This window comes from Elephas maximus, chromosome 4 (assembly GCF_024166365.1).
Source record: "Elephas maximus indicus isolate mEleMax1 chromosome 4, mEleMax1 primary haplotype, whole genome shotgun sequence".
Taxonomy (NCBI): domain Eukaryota; kingdom Metazoa; phylum Chordata; class Mammalia; order Proboscidea; family Elephantidae; genus Elephas; species Elephas maximus.
This window is the reverse complement of record NC_064822.1, coordinates 66,451,918-66,472,547: the sequence shown is the minus strand read 5'-3', so window position 1 is coordinate 66,472,547 and position 20,630 is coordinate 66,451,918. Positions and strand designations below refer to the sequence as shown.

At 35.7% G+C, this 20,630-nt stretch overlaps 1 protein-coding gene across 1 annotated transcript in view; it reads left to right on the top strand.

Annotated features, from left to right (window-relative positions):
- LOC126074683 (ovostatin-like) overlaps positions 1 to 19,956 on the top strand; it is a 31,047-nt gene extending 11,091 nt beyond the window's left edge. Inside the window, exons 7-20 of the mRNA XM_049881502.1 lie at positions 251 to 302; positions 1,798 to 1,881; positions 4,308 to 4,484; positions 4,683 to 4,764; positions 6,906 to 7,062; positions 9,422 to 9,496; positions 9,801 to 9,966; positions 10,544 to 10,767; positions 12,119 to 12,334; positions 15,190 to 15,314; positions 16,456 to 16,546; positions 17,107 to 17,175; positions 17,402 to 17,504; positions 19,394 to 19,956. Of these exons, the coding sequence (XP_049737459.1) occupies positions 251 to 302; positions 1,798 to 1,881; positions 4,308 to 4,484; positions 4,683 to 4,764; positions 6,906 to 7,062; positions 9,422 to 9,496; positions 9,801 to 9,966; positions 10,544 to 10,767; positions 12,119 to 12,334; positions 15,190 to 15,314; positions 16,456 to 16,546; positions 17,107 to 17,175; positions 17,402 to 17,504; positions 19,394 to 19,455 (1,683 nt within the window). The 3' untranslated portion in view covers positions 19,456 to 19,956. The remainder of the gene's footprint in view (positions 1 to 250; positions 303 to 1,797; positions 1,882 to 4,307; positions 4,485 to 4,682; positions 4,765 to 6,905; positions 7,063 to 9,421; positions 9,497 to 9,800; positions 9,967 to 10,543; positions 10,768 to 12,118; positions 12,335 to 15,189; positions 15,315 to 16,455; positions 16,547 to 17,106; positions 17,176 to 17,401; positions 17,505 to 19,393) is intronic.
- The last annotated feature ends 674 nt before the right edge of the window (positions 19,957 to 20,630 follow it).

The following is a 20,630-nucleotide window of genomic DNA, read 5'->3' as shown; positions in this document are numbered from 1 at the left end:
CATTTTGAAGCTTGAAGGATTTTTCAGAAAATCCTCGCTTTTAATTTTAGAAACACTTAGCTTATTCTATAACATGCAAAATCAAATACTTCACATCTCTACTATCTTGGGCTTAGAAGTTCATATACTCATTATCTCAGATAATTTTTTGAGGATGATTTGTTCTTTTTAAACTTTATTGCTGATTTGTGAATTTACATAAGATATGAATTTGATTATGACTCCCCTCTTTCCTTCTTCCAACAATTAGCCAGAAGGTATTGAAAAGGAGATGACACAGGGCTCACTTATTTGCACAAGTGGTAAGTAGACACCTTTACATGGTCTTGCTAACACAGCAACATGGAATGAAACCTCTGTTTATCTTTGTTTTGGAATTAACTGTTTTATTATTGATCTTCTCCAAAATATGGCTATTGGGAAAGATTAAATTACTTTCAAGTAATACAATTTAACTGTGCCATAAGCAAAAGCAAATTAAAAACTGTAAGGTTCTCTTTAAAATCTACTCCCCCATTCAGAATGCAAGTGTCTTTTACTTTCACTCAAGCCTTATCTCTGCCCCTTAGCTTCTCCCCATCCAGTCCTTGATTTCTTCATTAAAAGTTAATTATTATGATCCCGGAGGTCACCTTTCAGCCAAGTAATAAATTGGCCTACAAAATAAATAATAGAATATGGTCCTTTAAACAATCAACTGTACAAGACTAAATGGTCAATGTTTACCCAAAAGGAAAGATGAGAAGGCAAAGAGGGATAGGAAAACTGGATGGACGGAAACAGGGCTGGTGGAGTGGAAATGGTGAGAGTGCTGGCACATTGCAGGGACTATAACCAATGTTACAGGACAATTTATGTATGGATTGTTGAATGGGAATCTAATTTACTATGTAAACTGTCACCTTAAACACAGTATAATATTCAAAATACATAAATAAATAAGAAGACAACCAAAAAAGTGAAAAGACAAACTACTGACTGGGAGAGTATCTTTGGAAACCATGTATCTGATAAAAATCTACTAACCAAAATATATATAAAACTTCAACAACTTAAGAAAAAGACAATCCAGTCATAAAAATGGGCAAAAGACTCGAGTAGACATTTCACAAAAGAGGGCATAAGAATAGCCACCAAACACATGAAAAGATGCTCATCATTAGCCATCTGGGAGATGTGAATCAAAACCACAGTGAGATACAATTTCACTCCCGCTAGGATGGATAAGATTTTAAAAAAAAAAAAAAAACAGAAAATAACAAATGTTGGCAAGGATATGAGGAAATTGGAACCCTTATCCATTGCTGGTGGGAATGCAAAATGATACAGCAGTTGTGAAAAATAGTGTAGCAGTTGCTCAAAATTAAAATAGAACTACCATAAAACCAAAAACCAAACCCACTACCATCTAGTTGATTCCAACTCATAGTGACCCTATAGGACAGAGTAGAACTGCCCCACAGAGTTTCCAAGGAGTGCCTGGTGGTTTCGAACTGCTGGCCTTTTGGTTAACAGCCGTAGTTCTTAACCACTGCGCCACCAGGGCTTCCAGAACTACAATTCCACTCCTAGGTATACACCCAAAGACTTGAAAGCAGAGACTCAAACAGAGACTTGTACACCAATGTTCATTGCAGTACTATTCACAAAAGTTAGTTAATATGATTATAAAAATTCCATCAAAAGATGTTAACCGAAGAATAATTGTCTCTAACTATTTAACATATGTCATTTCAAACTCCGATTTTAAAATCAATGTGAATTCCAAATTAATAAATTCACTCTGCTGTTTTCTAGGGTCCACAGTGTCTCAATCAGTGGTGCTAACATCACCAGAAAATCTTGTGAAAGATTCATCTAGAGCTTATTGGTCTGTTCTTGGTAAGTATGGAATATAGTACATTATAAGGGAGTTATATAGGCTTAGGAGCCCTGGTGGCTCAGTGGTTAAGTGCACAGCTGCTAACCGAAAGGTTTAACCAAAAGGTCAGCTGTTCAAACACACCAGCCGTTCTGCGGGACAAAGATGTGGCAGCCTGCCTCTGTAAACATTACAGCCTTGGAAACCCTATGGAGCAGTTCTGTCCTGTCCTATAGAGTCACTATGAGTTGGAATCGACTTGACAGCATACAAGAACGACATATATACAGGCTTAGAGAAAAAAGAAAAACTGTATCTATTTCTGCCACAGTCCTGTTTGTTGGTTTTGTCATGTTTTAGGTTCCATTTCCATCTTTACAATTTAATGATTGAGGTTGGTGCATCTCATTAGTGTAGTGATGCCAGTACACTAAGACATTAAGCATTAGAGCCTCCAAGGTTTTCTGATTCTATTTTTTTTTTTTTTCCTAAAGGCCATTCTAGCTCTGGTCCATAAAGATTAAGTTCCATAATTACCCCTGCTGGCTGCTACCTCATTCAGAACACCTCTCTAAAGTTCTGATATTTCTCACAAACTAGTGATTTTTAGAGTGTGGTATCAATAGGTTAACATCCAAATTTTACTTTTTTGGACTTGGAGTCATGACATTCAGGTAGGTGCAAACAACACTTTGCACAAAGGTAATTGTCCCTGTGGCCAATGACCAGAACAAGGCAAGCTTCTTAATCTTAATTTGCAGTTTTTTTATAAACCCAGAGCCTCAGTGACCTGCCAACAACTGGAAGAGTTTAAGGTTAATCAGGAACAAATACAAGTTACTTTCTGGCATAGAATGGAACATAAAATATACACCAAAATTAAAGACAATTTGTACCTATCATTGTTCCCCTGCTGAAAACCAGAGAAGTGCTTTCTTAGCCTACTCAATATTAAAAAATAGTTACTTCCACGATTCACTTCTATCCTTTTTTTTTTCTTAGATTCTTGACTGTTGAGCCCCTACCTACCAGCTACATACAGTCCAGGGTAAAGATTTAAGATGGAGTTGTAAAGACTGTAGCGGAAGGGATTCTGCACTACATGTAGGATTATAGTCAACTTGTTGCAGTAGGAAAACGTGACTCAGACAAACGTTCATTTAAAATAAAAAAAAAACTCATATCAAGAGCACCCCTTGGGATCAGGAAAGAACAAAGAACATCTAGTTTAAGCTGAGCTTTTTAGTAAATCGGTTGCATCTATGCATCATCAAAATGATGTCCAACAAATATAAGTCACAGACACTACACAGTCATATTTATGACAATCATCCTAAGCCCTTCTTATTTTCTTGTGATCTTATTTCCAAATGATTCCATTTCCATCCAGACCATAGAGATTCCTTAGAGTAGCTAAGCATATTGTTGTCGTTGCGTGTGGTGAGTCAATTCTGACTCATAGCAACCCTGTAGGAGAGGGTAGAATTGCCCCAGAAGGGTTTCTTAGGCTATAATCTTTACAGGAGCAGATAACCATGTCTTTTCTGCTGTGGAGACACTGGTAGGTTCCAACCATCAACCTTTCAATTAGCAGCTGGGTGATCAACCACTGCACCACAAGGGTTAAGCATAGTAGATAAGAAAGCTGGCTCTATGCCAGGCTGCCAAAGTCTGAATCCCAGATTCACCGCTTGCTGTATCACTTTGGGTAAGTTACTTAACCTCTCTGTGCCTTATTTCCTCATCTGCTAAAGGAAGATAATATGTATTTCATAGGGTTGTTATAAAAATTAAAGGAACTGAGATGCTTACACCACTTCCACATAGGTAGTGGGTTCTATGTAAGTTTCAAGCATCAGTAAAGAGTGTGTAGGGAAGTTGTTAAGCCCAGGTACTCTGAAGCCATATTGTCTCTGCTCATTCTTGACTCTGCCACATCTGTTTTGAGTGATGTTAAGATATGTACTTGCCTCTCCATGCCTTAGTTTTCTCATATATAAAGTGGAAATAATAGTAAATAGTATCTATTCACATTATTGTCACAAGGATTGGATGAATTAATGTAAGTGCTCAAAACGGTATCCAGTACATGGTAAGCATTTCATAAAGGTTTATTTGGGGCCCTAGTCCAGTCCTTTCAAATTGATAATTGACCTTGAGTTCTCTTGCTTTGTCCTTGAAATTTTGATTTCACAAATTTCACGGGTCTCCTACTCTTGGCTGCTCTGGGAAACATATCCCCACCTTAGCTCTGGAAGCAAGGTCTAACGTGTCTTGCTAATTCTACAGTGTGGGCCCAACAAGTAAGAAAGGGAGGAAGATTCAGATAATATAGAAAAATAATTATTTTGGATATCTGTACCATAGAAGCCTTGAACACAAGCTAATATTATTTTTCTTATCACTTTTGATAAAGTATTTCCTATTGATTTGATTGGCTTTTCAGGAGACCTTCTTGGTTCTGCTCTGCAAAACTTACAGAATCTTCTCCGAATACCTTTTGGTTGTGGAGAGCAGAATATGGCTCTATTCGCTCCCAATATTTACCTCTTGGATTATCTGAATCAGACTCAACAACTGACAGAAGAAATAAAATCCAAGGCTATTGGATACCTGACTGCGGGTAAAGCATTTAAAAGTCTTTTTTATTTATCTCAGTTAATTTCCTGAATCCCAGCTCTGTTCACTTGTTAAGTGCATTGAATGTGTTTGTATTTATGTATATATCCACTTACAGCTAACATGAATCATCAGTTTATCCAATTATCCTGCTGGATATTACTTTTAAACTGAAAAATTTATATTTCCTTTCTTGTTCTAGGATACCAGAAGCAACTGTCTTATAAACACTCAGATGGATCATATAGTACCTTTGGATATAAAGATCAACAAGGAAACACATGGTTTGAATTGCTTTATAGTTTATATAAATTTAATTAGAAGTTCTTTAACATTTCTTTTTTTTTTTTTACCAAGTAGCTATTTGGGAATTTTATAAAAAGTATGGACCTTCTTCCTCCAAATTTTTTTATACAAGCCTCCACACACATATACACGAATTCAATTTAATATGATTCTTGGGCTTTCGGGTTAAAAACTCATGATAGATGGGTTTATCTCTATCTTTTACTTATGACAAATACAAGCTAAAGAAACAAATCATTAGGCAAAAAGAAAGTAACTCAATAGGTAAGGATAAGGAATGTGAAACCTAGTTTAAGATACAAGAATATTATTCCAACAAAAGCATTAATAGTATCCCAAATCAGCTGCAAAGGTAACTTCAACATCACTTAGGCTCACTGGCAGTGCTACTCAGAAATAGTGCTGTACAGATCTGCACTTTCTTGATGACATATTAAAAACCCATAGTTGAGCACAATGGTATTTGCTGCAAATAGTGAAGTAAGTACTAAAAACAAATTAAATGAAGCATAGATTGTGTTATGATTGTAAGTCGAAAAGATAGGATGATTAGTGAAATACAGGCTTTAAAAATTATCCCTTATATTCCTAACATTTATTTATACACCTGACTACTATGTCCTGGGAACAGTAAAAAGTTCTTGAGATACAAAAAGACAAATACTAATTATAATAATCATTATCATTACTTTGATAATTGAGTATAATTAATCCCCATAACAGCCCCATGAGGTAGGTAGCACTACAACACCAATTTTAAGATGGAGAAATAGACACAGGAAGGTTGAGTAATCTGTCCAAGATCACACTGCTAGTTACGTGACGGAGCGGGAATGTCTCTCCCAAAAACCTGGGGTTTCCCCCGCTACAAGATTTTGCCTCTCAATAATACAAGGACCTTGACATCAGGAAGTTTAGAGTAAGAAAAAATGTTAAATGCAATATGATAAAAGATGTAGTAAACATATGCACGTGATTCTATAGAAGCTTGTAGGAAGGATAACTTTCCCTGAAACTGTATGATGAGATGTTTGAATTAAATGCAAGGCAGCTTACATGTGTTGATAAATATAACTTGGTGCTTCCCTGCAAATAATGCCAATCTACAGGGAAAAAAAGTACATGCATAAAAGTAACCCTGGTTTATCATGATTGACGGAGCCATTTAAACCCTCTGGACCTCAGAGTATTTGTGAAAATGAGGCATAAATGCCTCATCTTGACCTATAAGATATTTTTCTAGTTACTGTAACCGATGGCTCTCAAGTCAATTCTGACTCATGGCAACCCCATGTGTTACATAGTAGAACTGGTCCATAGGATTCTCCTGGCTATAATCTTAATGGAAGAATATTGAGTCAGAATCAACTTAATGGCAGTGAGTTTTTCTTGTTTTTTTTTTTTTGTTTGTTTGTTTGTTTTACTCACAGTACTGCTGAGTGGGTTTGAACGGTCAACCTTTAGGTTAGTAGTCGAGTACAAACTGTTTACACTACCCAGGGATATTTTTCTATTTACACCATACTGTAATTCCTCAATAAACTCTTGTTGTTGTTAGGTGCCATCAAGTTGGTCCCGACATAGTGACCCTATTTACAAAAGAACGAAAACACTGTCTGCTCCTGTCCTATCCTCACAATTGTTGCTATGTTTGAGCCCATTGTTGCAGCTACCATGTCAATCCATCTGGTCAAGGAAGGGTCTTCCTCTTTTTCACTGACCCTATTTTTTCTATCTTAGCAAGCATGATGTCCTCCTCCAGGGACTAGTCCCTCCTGATAAACTCTTAGATGTTAGGAAAGGATAAATGCAGGAATTGTGCTTGAGGTGAAGAGAAAAGAAACTGAGAAGACATTACAGGCAAGGTAACACTTCACCTAGGACGTGAATGACAGAAGGTGGAATAGACAGAAGGTGGAAAAGGAAGCACATAATCCAAATGGATGGAGGGGTTTTAAAAGGAACGAGTGAATTGACACACGATGCCAGGATTTGGGGAAGGGATTTTCAGAATGTGAGACTCAAAAATCCGATTGTAGCAAGCCACACACCTAAAGGAACCTCCCCTCTGTCTGTCCACATTTGCTGTACATAATTCACTGTGTATTGTTTTTTCCAGGCTCACTGCATTTGTTTACAAGTCATTTGCACAAGCTAAACGCTACATTTATATTGATGACAAAGTTCAGTCCCAGACCCTTATTTGGCTTGCAACTAATCAGAAATCAGATGGCTGTTTCTCAAATTATGGCAAAGTCTTCAACAATGCTTTGAAGGTACTGGTGAAATTCTTCTGTCTTACAAGTTTCTGTTCTTTCATCATGATCATTCAGTGAATCCCAAAACATCACTGCAAAATTTGGTAGGAATCATTGACCTAGGATTTCTACCAGCATAAATTAATTACCTTGAAAAACCTATAAAGCATTTCTTCCTAACAAATCCAACATTTTCTTTCCTCCTTTCAGACTAAGGAAACCTTGGTGGCGCAGTGGTTAAGGGCTATGGCTGCTAACCAAAGGGGCGGCAGTTCAAATCCACCTAGGCGCTCCTTGAAAACTCTATGGGGCAGTTCCTCTCTGTCCTACAGGGTCACTATGAGTCGGAATGGACTCGACGGCACTGGGTTTGGTTTGTTTTGGTTTTGTCAGACTAAAAGCTCTAAAAATTTAGGTTTTTCTAACAGTAATTGTGGTGATGGTGGAGGGAGTGGGATAGTGGCAGTGGCAGGATTATTGGTAAAAGTATGGGTGGAATTAAGAATATTAACAGAACCAGGATAATCACTAGTATTTTAATGCTTTATCATTTAAGGAATTCTTTGTTAAAATACTTTAATTATTTGAACGCAATTTGTTTAGCTTTTACTCATTAATATCCCCAAGGTGTTGATGAATGAATTTGCCTTTTATTTTTGAGTTTTTCCTAAACTTATATTTTCTTCCTAATTATTCTGATAATATTTACTGAAAGTAGCTTAGAGAGTTTAATTTAAGGAATGTATAAAAATATCATTCATATGTCAACAATTCAGCAATAACCACCATGAATATTTTGGCATATTTTCTTTCCTTCAGTCTTTTTTTTCAATGATGTATAAATATGTTTTTCCATAATTGGGATTATCATCTCTTACTTTTTAGTCTTCTTTTTTTGAAACCTAACATTCTATGTAATGACTTTGCCAAGTCATTAAAATGATTTAGGAACATAAATTTAGTAGCTTTATAAAACTCTTAACATATGGACAAACCATAACTTATTACTCTTGTTCAATAATGTTGTATAAACAGTCTTACATATAAATATTTGTCCCTAGTGATAATTAACTTAGGATATATACCTGGAAATGGAATTTTTTAAAGGTTCTGAAGTAATGTCACCAAATTATTTTCTAGTAGTTATGCCAATTTACACTCCTGTCACAAACAGTGTGTCTACCTGATTTATAGCACTATTGCTAGCATTGAAGAATATAAGTATTAAAAACAAAAATCTTCACAAGTGTAGGAGCAAAAAATATTGGGTGCTTCATGTCTATTTTTGTTTACAGGTCAATTGGTTCTGATGACAAGTACTTCCCGTGTGCTTAGTAATTACCCATTAATCTGTTTGGGTTAGTTTTATTTTCTTCATAACTAATATTATTAACCTGCTTGAAGTTATTTCAGTGTATTGTATAATCTCTATATGCTCTATCCCTATATTCTAAATAGGTCGCCACTTAACATATCTTTGTCAATGAACACCCCAACTGATTTTTCAATCAACTTTGTTATGCTGTTTTCCACACTTTCTAGGATTTCTTTCGGGTCTGCCTGTTCTGTTCCATTGGCCTACCTTTTTCTTTTACACTACACCCTTTATTCTTGTATATAAAATGCATTGCCGTCGAGTCAATTCCAGCTCATAGCAACCCTACAGGGCAGAGTAGAACTGCCCCATAGAGTTTCCAGGGAGAGCCTGGGGGATTCGAACTGCCAGCCTTCTGGTTAGCAGTTGTAGCTCTTAACCACTACACTACCAGGGTTTCCTTCTTGTATAACCCCCCCCAAATTTTTTTTTTGTGTGTGTATACCATAAAAAAAAAAAAAAAACCAGTGCCATCGAGTCAACTCCAACTCATAGCGACCCTATAGGGCAGAGTAGAGCTGCCCCATAGAGTTTCCAAGGAGTGCCTGGCGGATTCGAACTGCCAACCCTTTGGTTAGCAGCCGGAGCACTTAATCACTACGCCACCAGGGTTTCCATATATACTTTAAAATAGCATGCATTTTCCATGCAATTTTCTGTATTATTTCTAGGGTAAGGAGGAGGGCAAGTGTTGAGATAGAAGCTTGCAGAGTACTCTATGCCTCCTTTGATTCCAAATACCTCCTTAGGTCCCTAAGTTATTTTTAAAAGTGATATTCCTCTTCCTATGAATTCTCTGGGTATTTACTCACTATTTTCCGATTTTATAAGCAGCTACTTTTGAAGAAGTAAAAAAAAAAAAAACTTACCTGTCCCCCCTACCAAAAATGCAGAGAGAAAGCAACCAATCTGAGGTTTTCAAAATATAATACATAAACAAAGAAATGCATCCCTCCCGCTGAATTCCATGAGACTGATGTGTTGCCCCTACGTTTTATTCAGGGAGAAGAAGATGACAGGATTTCTGTCACAGCGTATGTTGTTAACGCACTGATTGAAGCCGGTCACCCAACCTCGGTACGTAGCTTGCTTCTTAAGCACCCAAAACCTTTCATGCCAACAGTGCATTAGTAGGAACAAGGACTATGTTTGTAGCTACCACAAAGTACTGCTGAATTAATATCCTTCTTAATAATCAAATCACACCTTGCCTGTGAAACTACGTAGAAATTAAAATGTGTGTGTGGCATTTGCCCTTTGAACATTTCAACACAGGCAAGATTCGTTCCTGATTTGCTTCCAGTGATGAACACACCTACATCTGTCTTTGCACGTACGTGTTTGTGTGCACAAATGATTTTTTCTTTTCTTTCCTTTGCAGTTTGTGGCAATTCAAAATGGTCTCCAGTGCCTAGAAGCTGCATCTAGGGAGCGTGCCACTACTACCTATGAGGAGGCTCTCCTGGCCTACACTTTCACTTTAGTGGGCTCTGAAAGCAAAAGGGAATTCTTTATCAACAAGCTGAAAGAAAAAGCAAAGAAAGTCGGTGAGTGCACTGGACATTTCCTAGTAACAAGTCACATCTTGAGTTAGTGGAATGTTTAGCAGTGGTGTACTTATCATACTGTTGTGTTTCATTTATTTCTTACCGCCAATATATTTATACCAAAACATTGGCATTTCAACATTTTTTACATGTACAATTCAGCGACATTCATTGTGTTCATCGTGTCGTTCAACCATCCCCACTATATATTTCCAAATTTTTCCATCACCCATGAACAATGACTCCCTCTTTCCCCACTTCCTCCTGCCAGCCCCTGGTAACCAAAAATGAACTTAGGTCTCTGTGTACTTGCCTATTCTAGATATTTCATATAAGGGAGATCATATAATATTTGTCCTTTGGAGACTGGCTTATTTTGCTCAGCATAATATTTTCAAGGTTTATCCATGTGGTAGCATGTGTCAGGTCTTCATTTCTCTTTATGACTAAGTAATATTACCCTCATTTTTATTTTCCATCATCAGATTTATACTCCTCAAATATGCCTCATCTGGCCATATACATATCCCACGCTATGACACGGACACTACTGAATTCCTTGCACTTTTTTTGTCAGGTGGCTTAGTGTACTGGGAACTAGAAAAGCAGCACTCTACAGCAGGATCATCCTCCTTCACCTACCCTTGGGCTTCCTCTGCTGAGATAGAGATGACCTCTTATGGGCTGTTGGCCATTCTCTCCAAGCCACAGCTGACCTCAGAAGAGCTCTCCTATGCTTCTCAGATTGTACAGTGGGTGGCAAAGCAACAAAATGCCTATGGAGGTTTCTCCTCCACAAAGGTAACTACCTTTTTCAAATCTCTAATGACGAGAAAATTGAGCAACTGCTTTGTATTGGTGGTATTGATTTTTGAATTTATATATTATATTTATCCAATTAAATGGGTTTGTTGTACTTGCTGTCTTTTTAAAAATTTGCTTTTAAGTTTTCTGAAGAATATAATATTTTATATAGTAACTATCTCTAAGTGTTTATTCAAAAGCTAATTTTCTTTTAATTTTTAAAATGGGAGTTTAAAAACCATCTTAAAGTTGGTATATGAAAAAAAAATTGAAAGGACACTCAAAATTAAAAGTTAAGATACATATTGGTAAGCTTTTTATCAGGCAGTTGACCAGTTTGCATTGTCATCAGTGATGTGTGAGTACCTTTCACTATATAACTTCATTTGTAAAAATCTTTTTGATCTGATGCAATAAAAATTGTTACTCACTGTATGTAAAAATAAATCTCCACTGTTTAGGTAGAATGTGCTTTCATTTTAAAAAGTCCTGTTTTATGTTATGTATTTTCAATTGCCTGGTCATGTCATTTGGACATTTACCGATAGGAGTATTAATCTTTCTCTTGATTAATTATAAGACTTTAAAATAACAGTAAAGATATTATACATACAATGTACTCTTGCAAAGCTTTCATTTTCACTTTTGTCATGCTTTAAATACACAGATTATTTTCTTTTCACTTTTACTTAGTATAATCACTCTAAGTTTCTGTGTTAATGCTGTGCTGCAAGATGCTCTCAACACAAAGACTACTGAAAAAATATATATCCATGCTTTCTTGTACTGTTATAGATTAATTTATTAAATTTTAATTATTAAACTCTCTAGGATATATTTTGATTTATAGTGTGTAATAGAGATATAACTTCCTTTTTTAATGTCCAGCCAGTTTTCCCAATGTCATTTACTTAATAATTAATTTCCTCCAATGATTTGAAATGCTGACTTACTGTATAATAAAGTTCTGTATATGTTGGTGGGGTTTTCTTAGGCTTTCTATTATTTTCCAGTGGTTTTTTGGCTTTGTTATATGTTTTAATATCTGATAGGACAGATCCTAACCCATTAGGCACTTCTAAAATTTCCTTGGCTCTTCTCACATTTTTATTCTATTAAATGGTATTTTTGTCTGTATTAGTTTAGAGGTTGAACTTAAAGACAGAAATGTTGCCGTTAATTTCATTTATTTTCATTTCATTATACAGTGGCTAAAACACAGTTTGCAGAAAAATGACTATTGCGTTGTAAATTGTTTTTAAATGATTCACAGCTCTATTTAGCTTAGCTTTAAGATTTCTAAATCTCATACTATGCTCTAATACAATGTACAATGTTATTATTTTAGGATACCGTTGTGGCTCTTCAGGCTCTGACCCTATTCCAAAGGCTCACTTTCTCTAAAAATAGACGAAATTCAGTGGTGATTTATTCTGACCAAGATTTCCACAAGGGCTTCCAAGTGAATGATAAGAACCGTTTGCTGCTTCAACAAATTCCACTGCCAGCCACTAACAGGAACTACACGGTAGAAGTGAGTGGCAACGGTTGTGTATATGTACAGGTAAATTAGGACTTTTATTTTCTAACTTATGAAAATTTTCAAACATACGTAAAATTACAAGAGTATAATGAATACCTAGATTCAACCATTTTCACATTTTGCTGCATTTGCTTTATTATTATTTTTTTTTTAATTTTAAGGTAAATGAGAGACATCATGACACTCCTACGTATGTCATAGTGGGTCTCCAAAAAAATAAGGGTATTCCCTATCTTACAAGTGCAATGCCATTATCACAACTAACAAAATTAACAGTAGTTTTATAATACAATGTAATTATCAAACCTCTGTCCCAAAATACACTTTATAGTTTTTTGTTTTGTTTTGTTTTGTTTTTCAAACCAGAATTCAATCAAGACCATGTATGGCAATTGGCTATTATGTTTTTTAGGTCTCTTTTAACTTAACAGTTCTATCAATATTTTCTATTTGTCGTGCCATTAACTTCTGAAGCGATCAGGCCCATCGTCTTGAATGTTTTTCATTCTGGATCAGGAGGCCCACCACTGTTAGGGATGTTAAGTGTGATCATTGGATTGAGGTGGTAACAGCCATATTTCTCAATCAGAGCTGCTGTTCTTTCTCCTTTACAACTAACAATATATAAAGTGATGCATTGGAACTGTGTAAATATCTACTTCCACATCAGTTTTCACCTAAAATTTAGAACGTACGTTGATGATCTTTGCCTGAGTCAACTATTTCATTAAGAACTGCGTAGTAATCATTTTCTAAATCTATCATACCTTCTCCTTTTATTAGCTGGCATTCTTCTACAGGAGCCCTGGTAGTGCTGTGGTTAAGCATTTGGTTGCTAACCAAAAGGTCAGCAGTTCAAATCTACCAGCCACTCCTTGGAAATCCTTTGAGCAGTTCTACTCTGTCCCATAGAGTTGCTATGAGTCAGAATCGACTTGATGGCACGGGTTTGGTTTTTTGGTTTGATTCTTCTACAAAGAAGAGCTCCTATCCAGGAGCTGGGGGTGTTGAATTGCCCTTCTGAAAGGGTAGAATCCCTGCTCCATCCTTTCCCTTAACTGCCAGTCTACGAAAAATAGTCAGTATGATAATCACATCCAGTGATAACAAATGAATTTTGTGCTTGTTTATGACTTTTTCCTTTTGAAGAATTGTGAATGTGTTATATTAAATCAATGACAGACATTGCTTATTCTCATAGTTGAACTGTTTCAACCCCCTTCAGGCTGTCTCCTGTGATCTTTCATCATCACTGCATTAGTCTTTGGATGTTTTCTTGGTTTCTTTAAAAAAAAAAAAAAAGAGGAGGGGAGGAGGCTAATTTTATTTTGCACTTTACCTACCCCAGTGATTTCACCAAGAAGTATTAATCTTTTCAGTGGAATATGGTATTTTTAATTTAAGCCTTTATACTGGTGGTCCTTAACACTACTGAGATGCTTTCGCATTCAGCCTGTTGCAATGGAGAGAGCTAGAGAACATAGTTTTAAAAACCATGAGTCCCTATTAATATTCCTACTCACATTTAATACTATCTATTAAATTTTTTTTTATTAATATGTGTTCACGTATTTGATTATGCACTTGAATCTATTTTCTCAAACACTGTTTTTCTTCATTTTAATATCATTGACACACTTTAATAACATTTACACATATATTAGTCCTAAAAATATAGAGAAAATAGTTTTAAAATAACAAAGGAATAGTACTTGTAAATTGAATTACTGAATGAAGTTTCAGCCTCTTCTAAATACTGTATTTGCTTTTAGAATATTTACCACTAAATATATATAGTCAAAGAACTGTGTTCTAGTTTTTTTCTGTGTGATTAGGCTACCAATTTGATAGTTAGCTTCAAGTTCATTTTTTCTCCCATTTTAGCTTTGTTTTTTTTATTTAGGTTTAATTTAATTTTGTTGAATATGTAAAATATACACATAGTTTAAAGTTAAAACTACATAAAAAGTTATATTCAGACAAATCTTACTTCCATTGCTATAGCCTAAAGTCACCTCCTACTCTCTTCCACTTCTTCTAGATAACCATATTTATGAGTTTCTAGTTTGTCCTTCCACTGTTTTTTGTTTTTTTTAATGTAAGCTAGTATGTGTGCTATATTCTTATTTTCATACATTTATAGACTTACGGTAGCATTCTCTGTAAGTATTTAACATACACTATTTGCACACCGTATGGATATACCAAAGTATATATAATAAGTCAAATATTGATGGGCACTTGAGTTATTTCCCTTCTTTGGCTATTACATGTAGTGCTGTAATGAATAATGCTGTGCACATATTATTTTATACTTGGACTGGTGTATCTTCAAAATGGAAGTATTAGGTCAAGTCTTTAAGTAAGCCTATTTCCAAGTCATACTGTTCTGGATTTAAATTTCCCTCTTTTTCATTCATTGTAATCCTGGTACTCACCTTGATTCCTGCAGTTCTGACATTATTTGCTATAATTTTATCAGTTCCTTAAGGTAGAAATCATATCATTTTTCCTATTATCCAAGAGACAATATCGATGTGTTCCAACTCTGCTACTTATTAGCTGTATAACTTTCAATAAGTTACGTTACTCTGATGAGTGACCTACCTTTCTTTATCTAGATTCCCTCATCTGTAAAATGGGGTCTAAACGTATCACTTCACAGGGTTGTTGGAAAGATAAAATAAGTTATAACTTAAAAAGCACTTAAAAGTATGTTTTCAATAAACATTACCTATTGTCTCTATTGTTACTATTGGTATAGAAAATAGGAAGCACTGAGGTAAAAATGGACTTAATTTAAGTGAAAATGTTAAGGTAATAAATTTAAAAGTAATCTTTTGGTTAATAAGCAGTATATTCTATATTTATTCTAGACAACCCTGAAATATAACATTCTGCTCCCCAAGAAGTCATCCGGGTTTTTTCTTTCTGTGACAACAGCCAATGCTGTCTGCAGAGGATCATTTGATAAAAAGTTTGACCTAATTGTTTCAGCCAGGTAATAACTTTTCTGCCTTTTCTTTCTTTCTGTTTTTTTTTTTTTTTTTTGGTAAATTTAGTCATGTCCCTACCTCTAATGCAGGTAACGTAATGTCTCTGCCTCCATATGAAATCATATCCCAATCGTTTTGTGTAAGAGGTTGACCTGTCTTGATTCCCTGAGGGAATATATTTTATCTTGTTTAAATTGCCTAAACTGTATAAAATGATCCAACACCTTCACCACTAGCCATTGAGTCCACTCCAGCCCATGGCAACCCCGTGTGCATCAGAGTAGAGCTGTGCTCCATAGAGATTTCAATGGCTGGTTTTTTGGAAATAAATCACCAGTTCTTTCTTTCAGGGTACCTCTGGCTGGATACTAGGTGGGGAGAAAAAAACAAACAAACAAAAAAAAGTGACTTGAGAATTATGGAATAGAAAGGAAAGAAGGAAGTTGTAGGAAAAAAAAAAGTTTTACAAATTCCTTCATAAGAAATATATTTTCCTGCATTTCCTATTTGTGAATCAACATAGTGCAGTCCCTTCATTCTGCAACCCAAAGTTCCAACACAGGAATCTCAGTCAGGTTCAACTCTTTGGGTCCACTTAGGAATAGGTTGAATTTTATGTCGCTTCATATTGTAACATCATTAATTCAGTTTATTACAAGGCTATTCCAATCTCAGAACAATAAACAACACAAAGGTTATGATAAAATGGACATTCATAAATAACTAACACAATTGAGTTTTCTCTGTGCTTCAGTCCAAGAATTATATGCTTACCCACATTTACCTATAAAAAAAAAATGCCACCAAATTGTCCAGTTCAGTAAAAATAATCTTTTCTTAAAAATCCTATAAACAGAATTACTGAATGAGAGCTTCACTTTTCACATGAAAACTTGAGAGAGAAATAAAAGTTAAAGCACATCTTGGATTTTCTGCATGTTATATTTTCAAACAATATTTAATTATACTGAACCCGTTTGTTCAATTTTAGCTTCAGGAATATGGCTGAATGCAAAACGCTGTTCAAGTTTGTCCTCTAACTAAACAGCTTTGCCTGTGAATACATTTCTATTGGTAATTTTTTTTTCTGTAAATAATGACCAAAATTTATCCATATTTTAAATTGTGTGCTTTTTCTAAAAATAGTTATTATGGAAAGCGGAACTCTTCCAACATGGCAATCATCGATGTGAAGATGCTTTCAGGCTTTGTACCTGATAAATCGTCTCTTGAGAAGGTAAAGAATTAAATGTTTTTAATTAAAATAACTTTGGAGGCATCTATAATGTGTTAAGCCTTGTGAATAATACGTGGGCTGGCTCAGCTAGTCTTTGCTCTATCTGGGCTACACGTCGACAAAAAAAGAAAAAAAGAACGCATTTTCTATTCTCAACAAATGAAATTTAAATCTCTTTTGTCTCTAGTAGTACAATATTGCTTGAGATTCTCAAATTTATTTATATTTTATATTGTCAAGAGAAGAAATGGTGAAAAAACAAAGCAGATAGATGAGTTGATACTGAGTTATTATTCTAGTCTATTCAATTTATTCAATATTCTACTTATTGAAAATTTAGAAACTAATATCGTACAGACAGATTTCTCAAAAAATGTTGAACGAATGAATGAATCTCAAAGGTTAATATTTGTTGCTGAGGTTATAGGGGAATATTGCAGATATTTATAAAGGTGCAGGAAAACCACCAAATTGAAAATGAATATTTTTGTCTTTTTGAATAACCAGACATTTGTTACTCTTCTCTGAATTTTCAGCACATTTTTTTCTCCTCCTTTTAGCTTCAGAGAGATGGCAAAATACAACGCGTAGAAACCAAAACCTCCCATGTCTTTTTCTATCTGGAGAGTGTAAGTTTACTGTCGCTATTCAGTCTGTGTGTTGGTGTTTTTACACAGCCACCTGCACAATGCATTTCTCTAAGATTTAAAAATCAGCATTGTGCTTTTTGATTTTTTTTAATTTTCTTAAGTACTCAAGTACAAAACTAGCATTGTTAAAATAATTCTGAATATTTGAAATGAGAAATTGGGGAAATAAATTCCGGTATGCCTAACATTATTGATTTATTCCCAGGTAACTCAAGAGGGAATTCAATTTTCATTCTCCGTTGAACAAGATGCACTTGTATCAAACATCAAGCCAGCATCCATTCAGCTCTATGATTACTACGAAACTGGTAGGGATTTTGTGTTTTAATGTTCCATTTATTTCCTATGTTAAATAACATAAACCAATTCTTGTTTTTCTCTGCTGGTGTTACAGTTGCCATTTTTGGAATTACTTTCCCTCACTTGGTGTCTTGTAACTTTTAGTGCCACCTAATACAAACTGTTTCAAAGTTTCAGTAGCAAACACACTTTGTGGCATGATTTTTCTTAAACAGTCTTTTCACTAAAATATTCACTTAAATTACTGCAGAAATTGTAGATTCAGGCAAACCAAAGATAGTGGCTGTGAATGTTGACATGCAGTTTATTTATGCATTAGTAAGGATTGGGGGGGGGTGGTGGTCCAGTGGTAGAATTCTTGCATTTCTTGGGGAGACCCAGTTCTATTTCCGAGCAAGGCATCTCAGGTGCAGCCATCACCCATGTGTCAGAAGAGGCTTATGTGTTGCTATGATGCTGAACATGTTTCAGTGGAGCTTCCAGACTAAGACAGACTAGGGAGAAAGGCTTGGCAATCTATTTTTTAAAAAATCAGCCAACGAAAACATAGATTCACAACAATCCCCTTGTGCCTGAGGTACCGGTGAGTCTGGGGCTGACTGTATGGGAGCTAAAAACAACAATGGTGTGGAGTAGAGGGTGCAGAAACCATGTGTTTATTTGAATAGAGAAAAAAAAAATATGCTGTTAGTGATGATAGCGATATCTTGGTAAAAATATTTTCACAAAAGTATTTTTTTTAAGCCACAACCATTTATTATTCCTCACAATTCTATGGATCAGCCACGCTGGCTGATCTGGGCTGGCTTGGCTAATTTCTGCTCAGATTGCTCCTGTGTCTGCAGTCAACTGGTAGCTGACTGGCTGGATGCTCTAGGGCCACCACATTCAAATACCTGATGGTTGGCAGGCTCTTGGTTGGAAGCTAGCTTGGTGTTAGCTGAGTTGACTTTTTCTGGCCTCTCATCCTTCAACAGACAAGTTCAGGCATCTATCTATTTATCTATCTATCTACATCCATCATCTATCGATCCACATCTTGTCTGATACAGTGAAATTTTTAAATAAAACTTATGTTTAGAATCAGAGCTATTTTGTCAGGTAGTTTGGGGTTTCTGTTTTGTTTTTGTTTAACCACATTTTTATTGTGTCGTTGGTGTTGTTGTTTTAACCAACGGTCAGGAAAGTTAAGTTCTTACTGATATCTCAAAGCCAATAAGTAACAGAGCCAGGGCTATAAATTGGGTGTTTTTACTTGACCTCAAGAATTACCTGGAGTATAACACTCTGCTTTTCTTATATAAAAATATTATGTATATTAAGAAATTGAGATATAGATCTAACAACTATCAAAATATGAAAGTGGCAAATTAATTATTTCGAGTCAGATTATCTAAGCCAATAAATGACTTAGAGTTTTAGGTTAAAAAAAAAAAAGCAGTCTATTTTATATGCATTAGATTGTAAGTACCTCAGCCAGATGAGTAGGTGTTTATCCACTAAATAGTGATTTACAAACTTTGGGTGCTCAAGCATTCAGTAAGTACATCTTTACCTGTTTCCAAAGACCTAGATGATGAAACAGTTTTTACTGTCCGTCCAGCTCTTGTGATAATATGGACTCTCTACCCTAGATGCTGAAGTGTTAACCTCTGCCAGGTTTTAATAGGTATTATATACAAAATGTCATACCTGAAACCTATAAGAATGATCATGTATGTATGTATGAAATGCGATATAATTCAGAGGAATAAAAATATATGTGAAAGATGTTGAGCAAAGACACTGTTGTAGTAGCATAGACCTAGGGGTTTTTGTTTCTGAACAGAAGAGGTAAAGATGATTTCCCTTGAACAATGTTGTGAGATTGTTTCTAATAACAATTACTTTCTTCCAGATGAATATGCACTCACAGAATACAACACACCATGCGATCAGATAGTTTTCGAAAGCTCCTAGTTCAAGGATAAGGGTAATGAGATGGAAAAGAAGACACCTGGGAACAGAGCTGTACATTGAGTGAACATGTCCACTGTTTCAACCAAAGAAAAGCATCCAGAATCTTCCTATGTAGTAGATATTCAAGTTCATCTCCCACAGGCATCATCTCCCATCAGGTGCACAGCCAAGGACTTCTTGCTTTCTGCCCTAGGGCTTTCCCTGGAGCCCAGGCAGCTGGCTTGTCCTGTGTGCAAATGCAGCAGGGAAATGCAGGTTTGATGCCTCCAGGAGTAAAAGTCAACCAAAATGGGGAACAGAAACCTGCCTTCTGCCTTTCAACGGAGAACTCTGGGAGGCATTCCAAATACTTCTCATGAAGCTCCTTGAAATTAAGCTCCCTGTTGCCCATGGAGGCAGCTTCAATAACAAACCCTTGAATTAACTTTTTTCCTTCCCTGTCACAATCTCCCTTCTCCCTCACTCCTGTGTCCCGGGATCATCTCAGAAATAAATTATCTGCACACAAGTCCTTGCCTTAGATTCTGCTTTCAGGGCAATCCAAGCAAAGACAACCTATTACGTCAATCACTGACTAACTACAGAATATGTTTTATTAGATACGGATTATTTTAATGTGTTGATAATTTAGTTGTGGTATTTTTTTTTAAATAATTTCTTTGGAGGAAACCATGGAAAAATAGAACTTTTACAATATTTAAATGTAAACATGTTTATTTTCCTTGGAAACATTAGAAAACTATTTTCAAATATATTCCTAAGGTGTTTACTTGAATGTAACTTAAGATAAACCCTGGTGACGTAGTAGTTAAGACTTTGGCTGTTAACCAAAAGGTCAGCAGTTCAAATCCACCAGGTGCTCCTTGGAAACCCTATGGGGCAGTCCTACTCTGCCCTATAGGGTTGCTATGAGTCAAAATCAACTAGACAGCAGTGAGTTTGGGTTTTTTGGTTTTTTGAGTTTAGGGTAAATTGTTACAGCAGCAATAGAAAACTAACGTAATAGCTCACGAACACTTTCAGGTGTCACTCATGATTCCTAACCTCCCCTGCAACATTCACAAAATCAATCTCAGTCCTCACCCAGGAGCCCAGATCTAAGTAATGGTACCAACACCCACCAGGTGCTTTGATGTGGGCCTGAGACCTGTGTAATATTCTTTATTTCTCCCTTA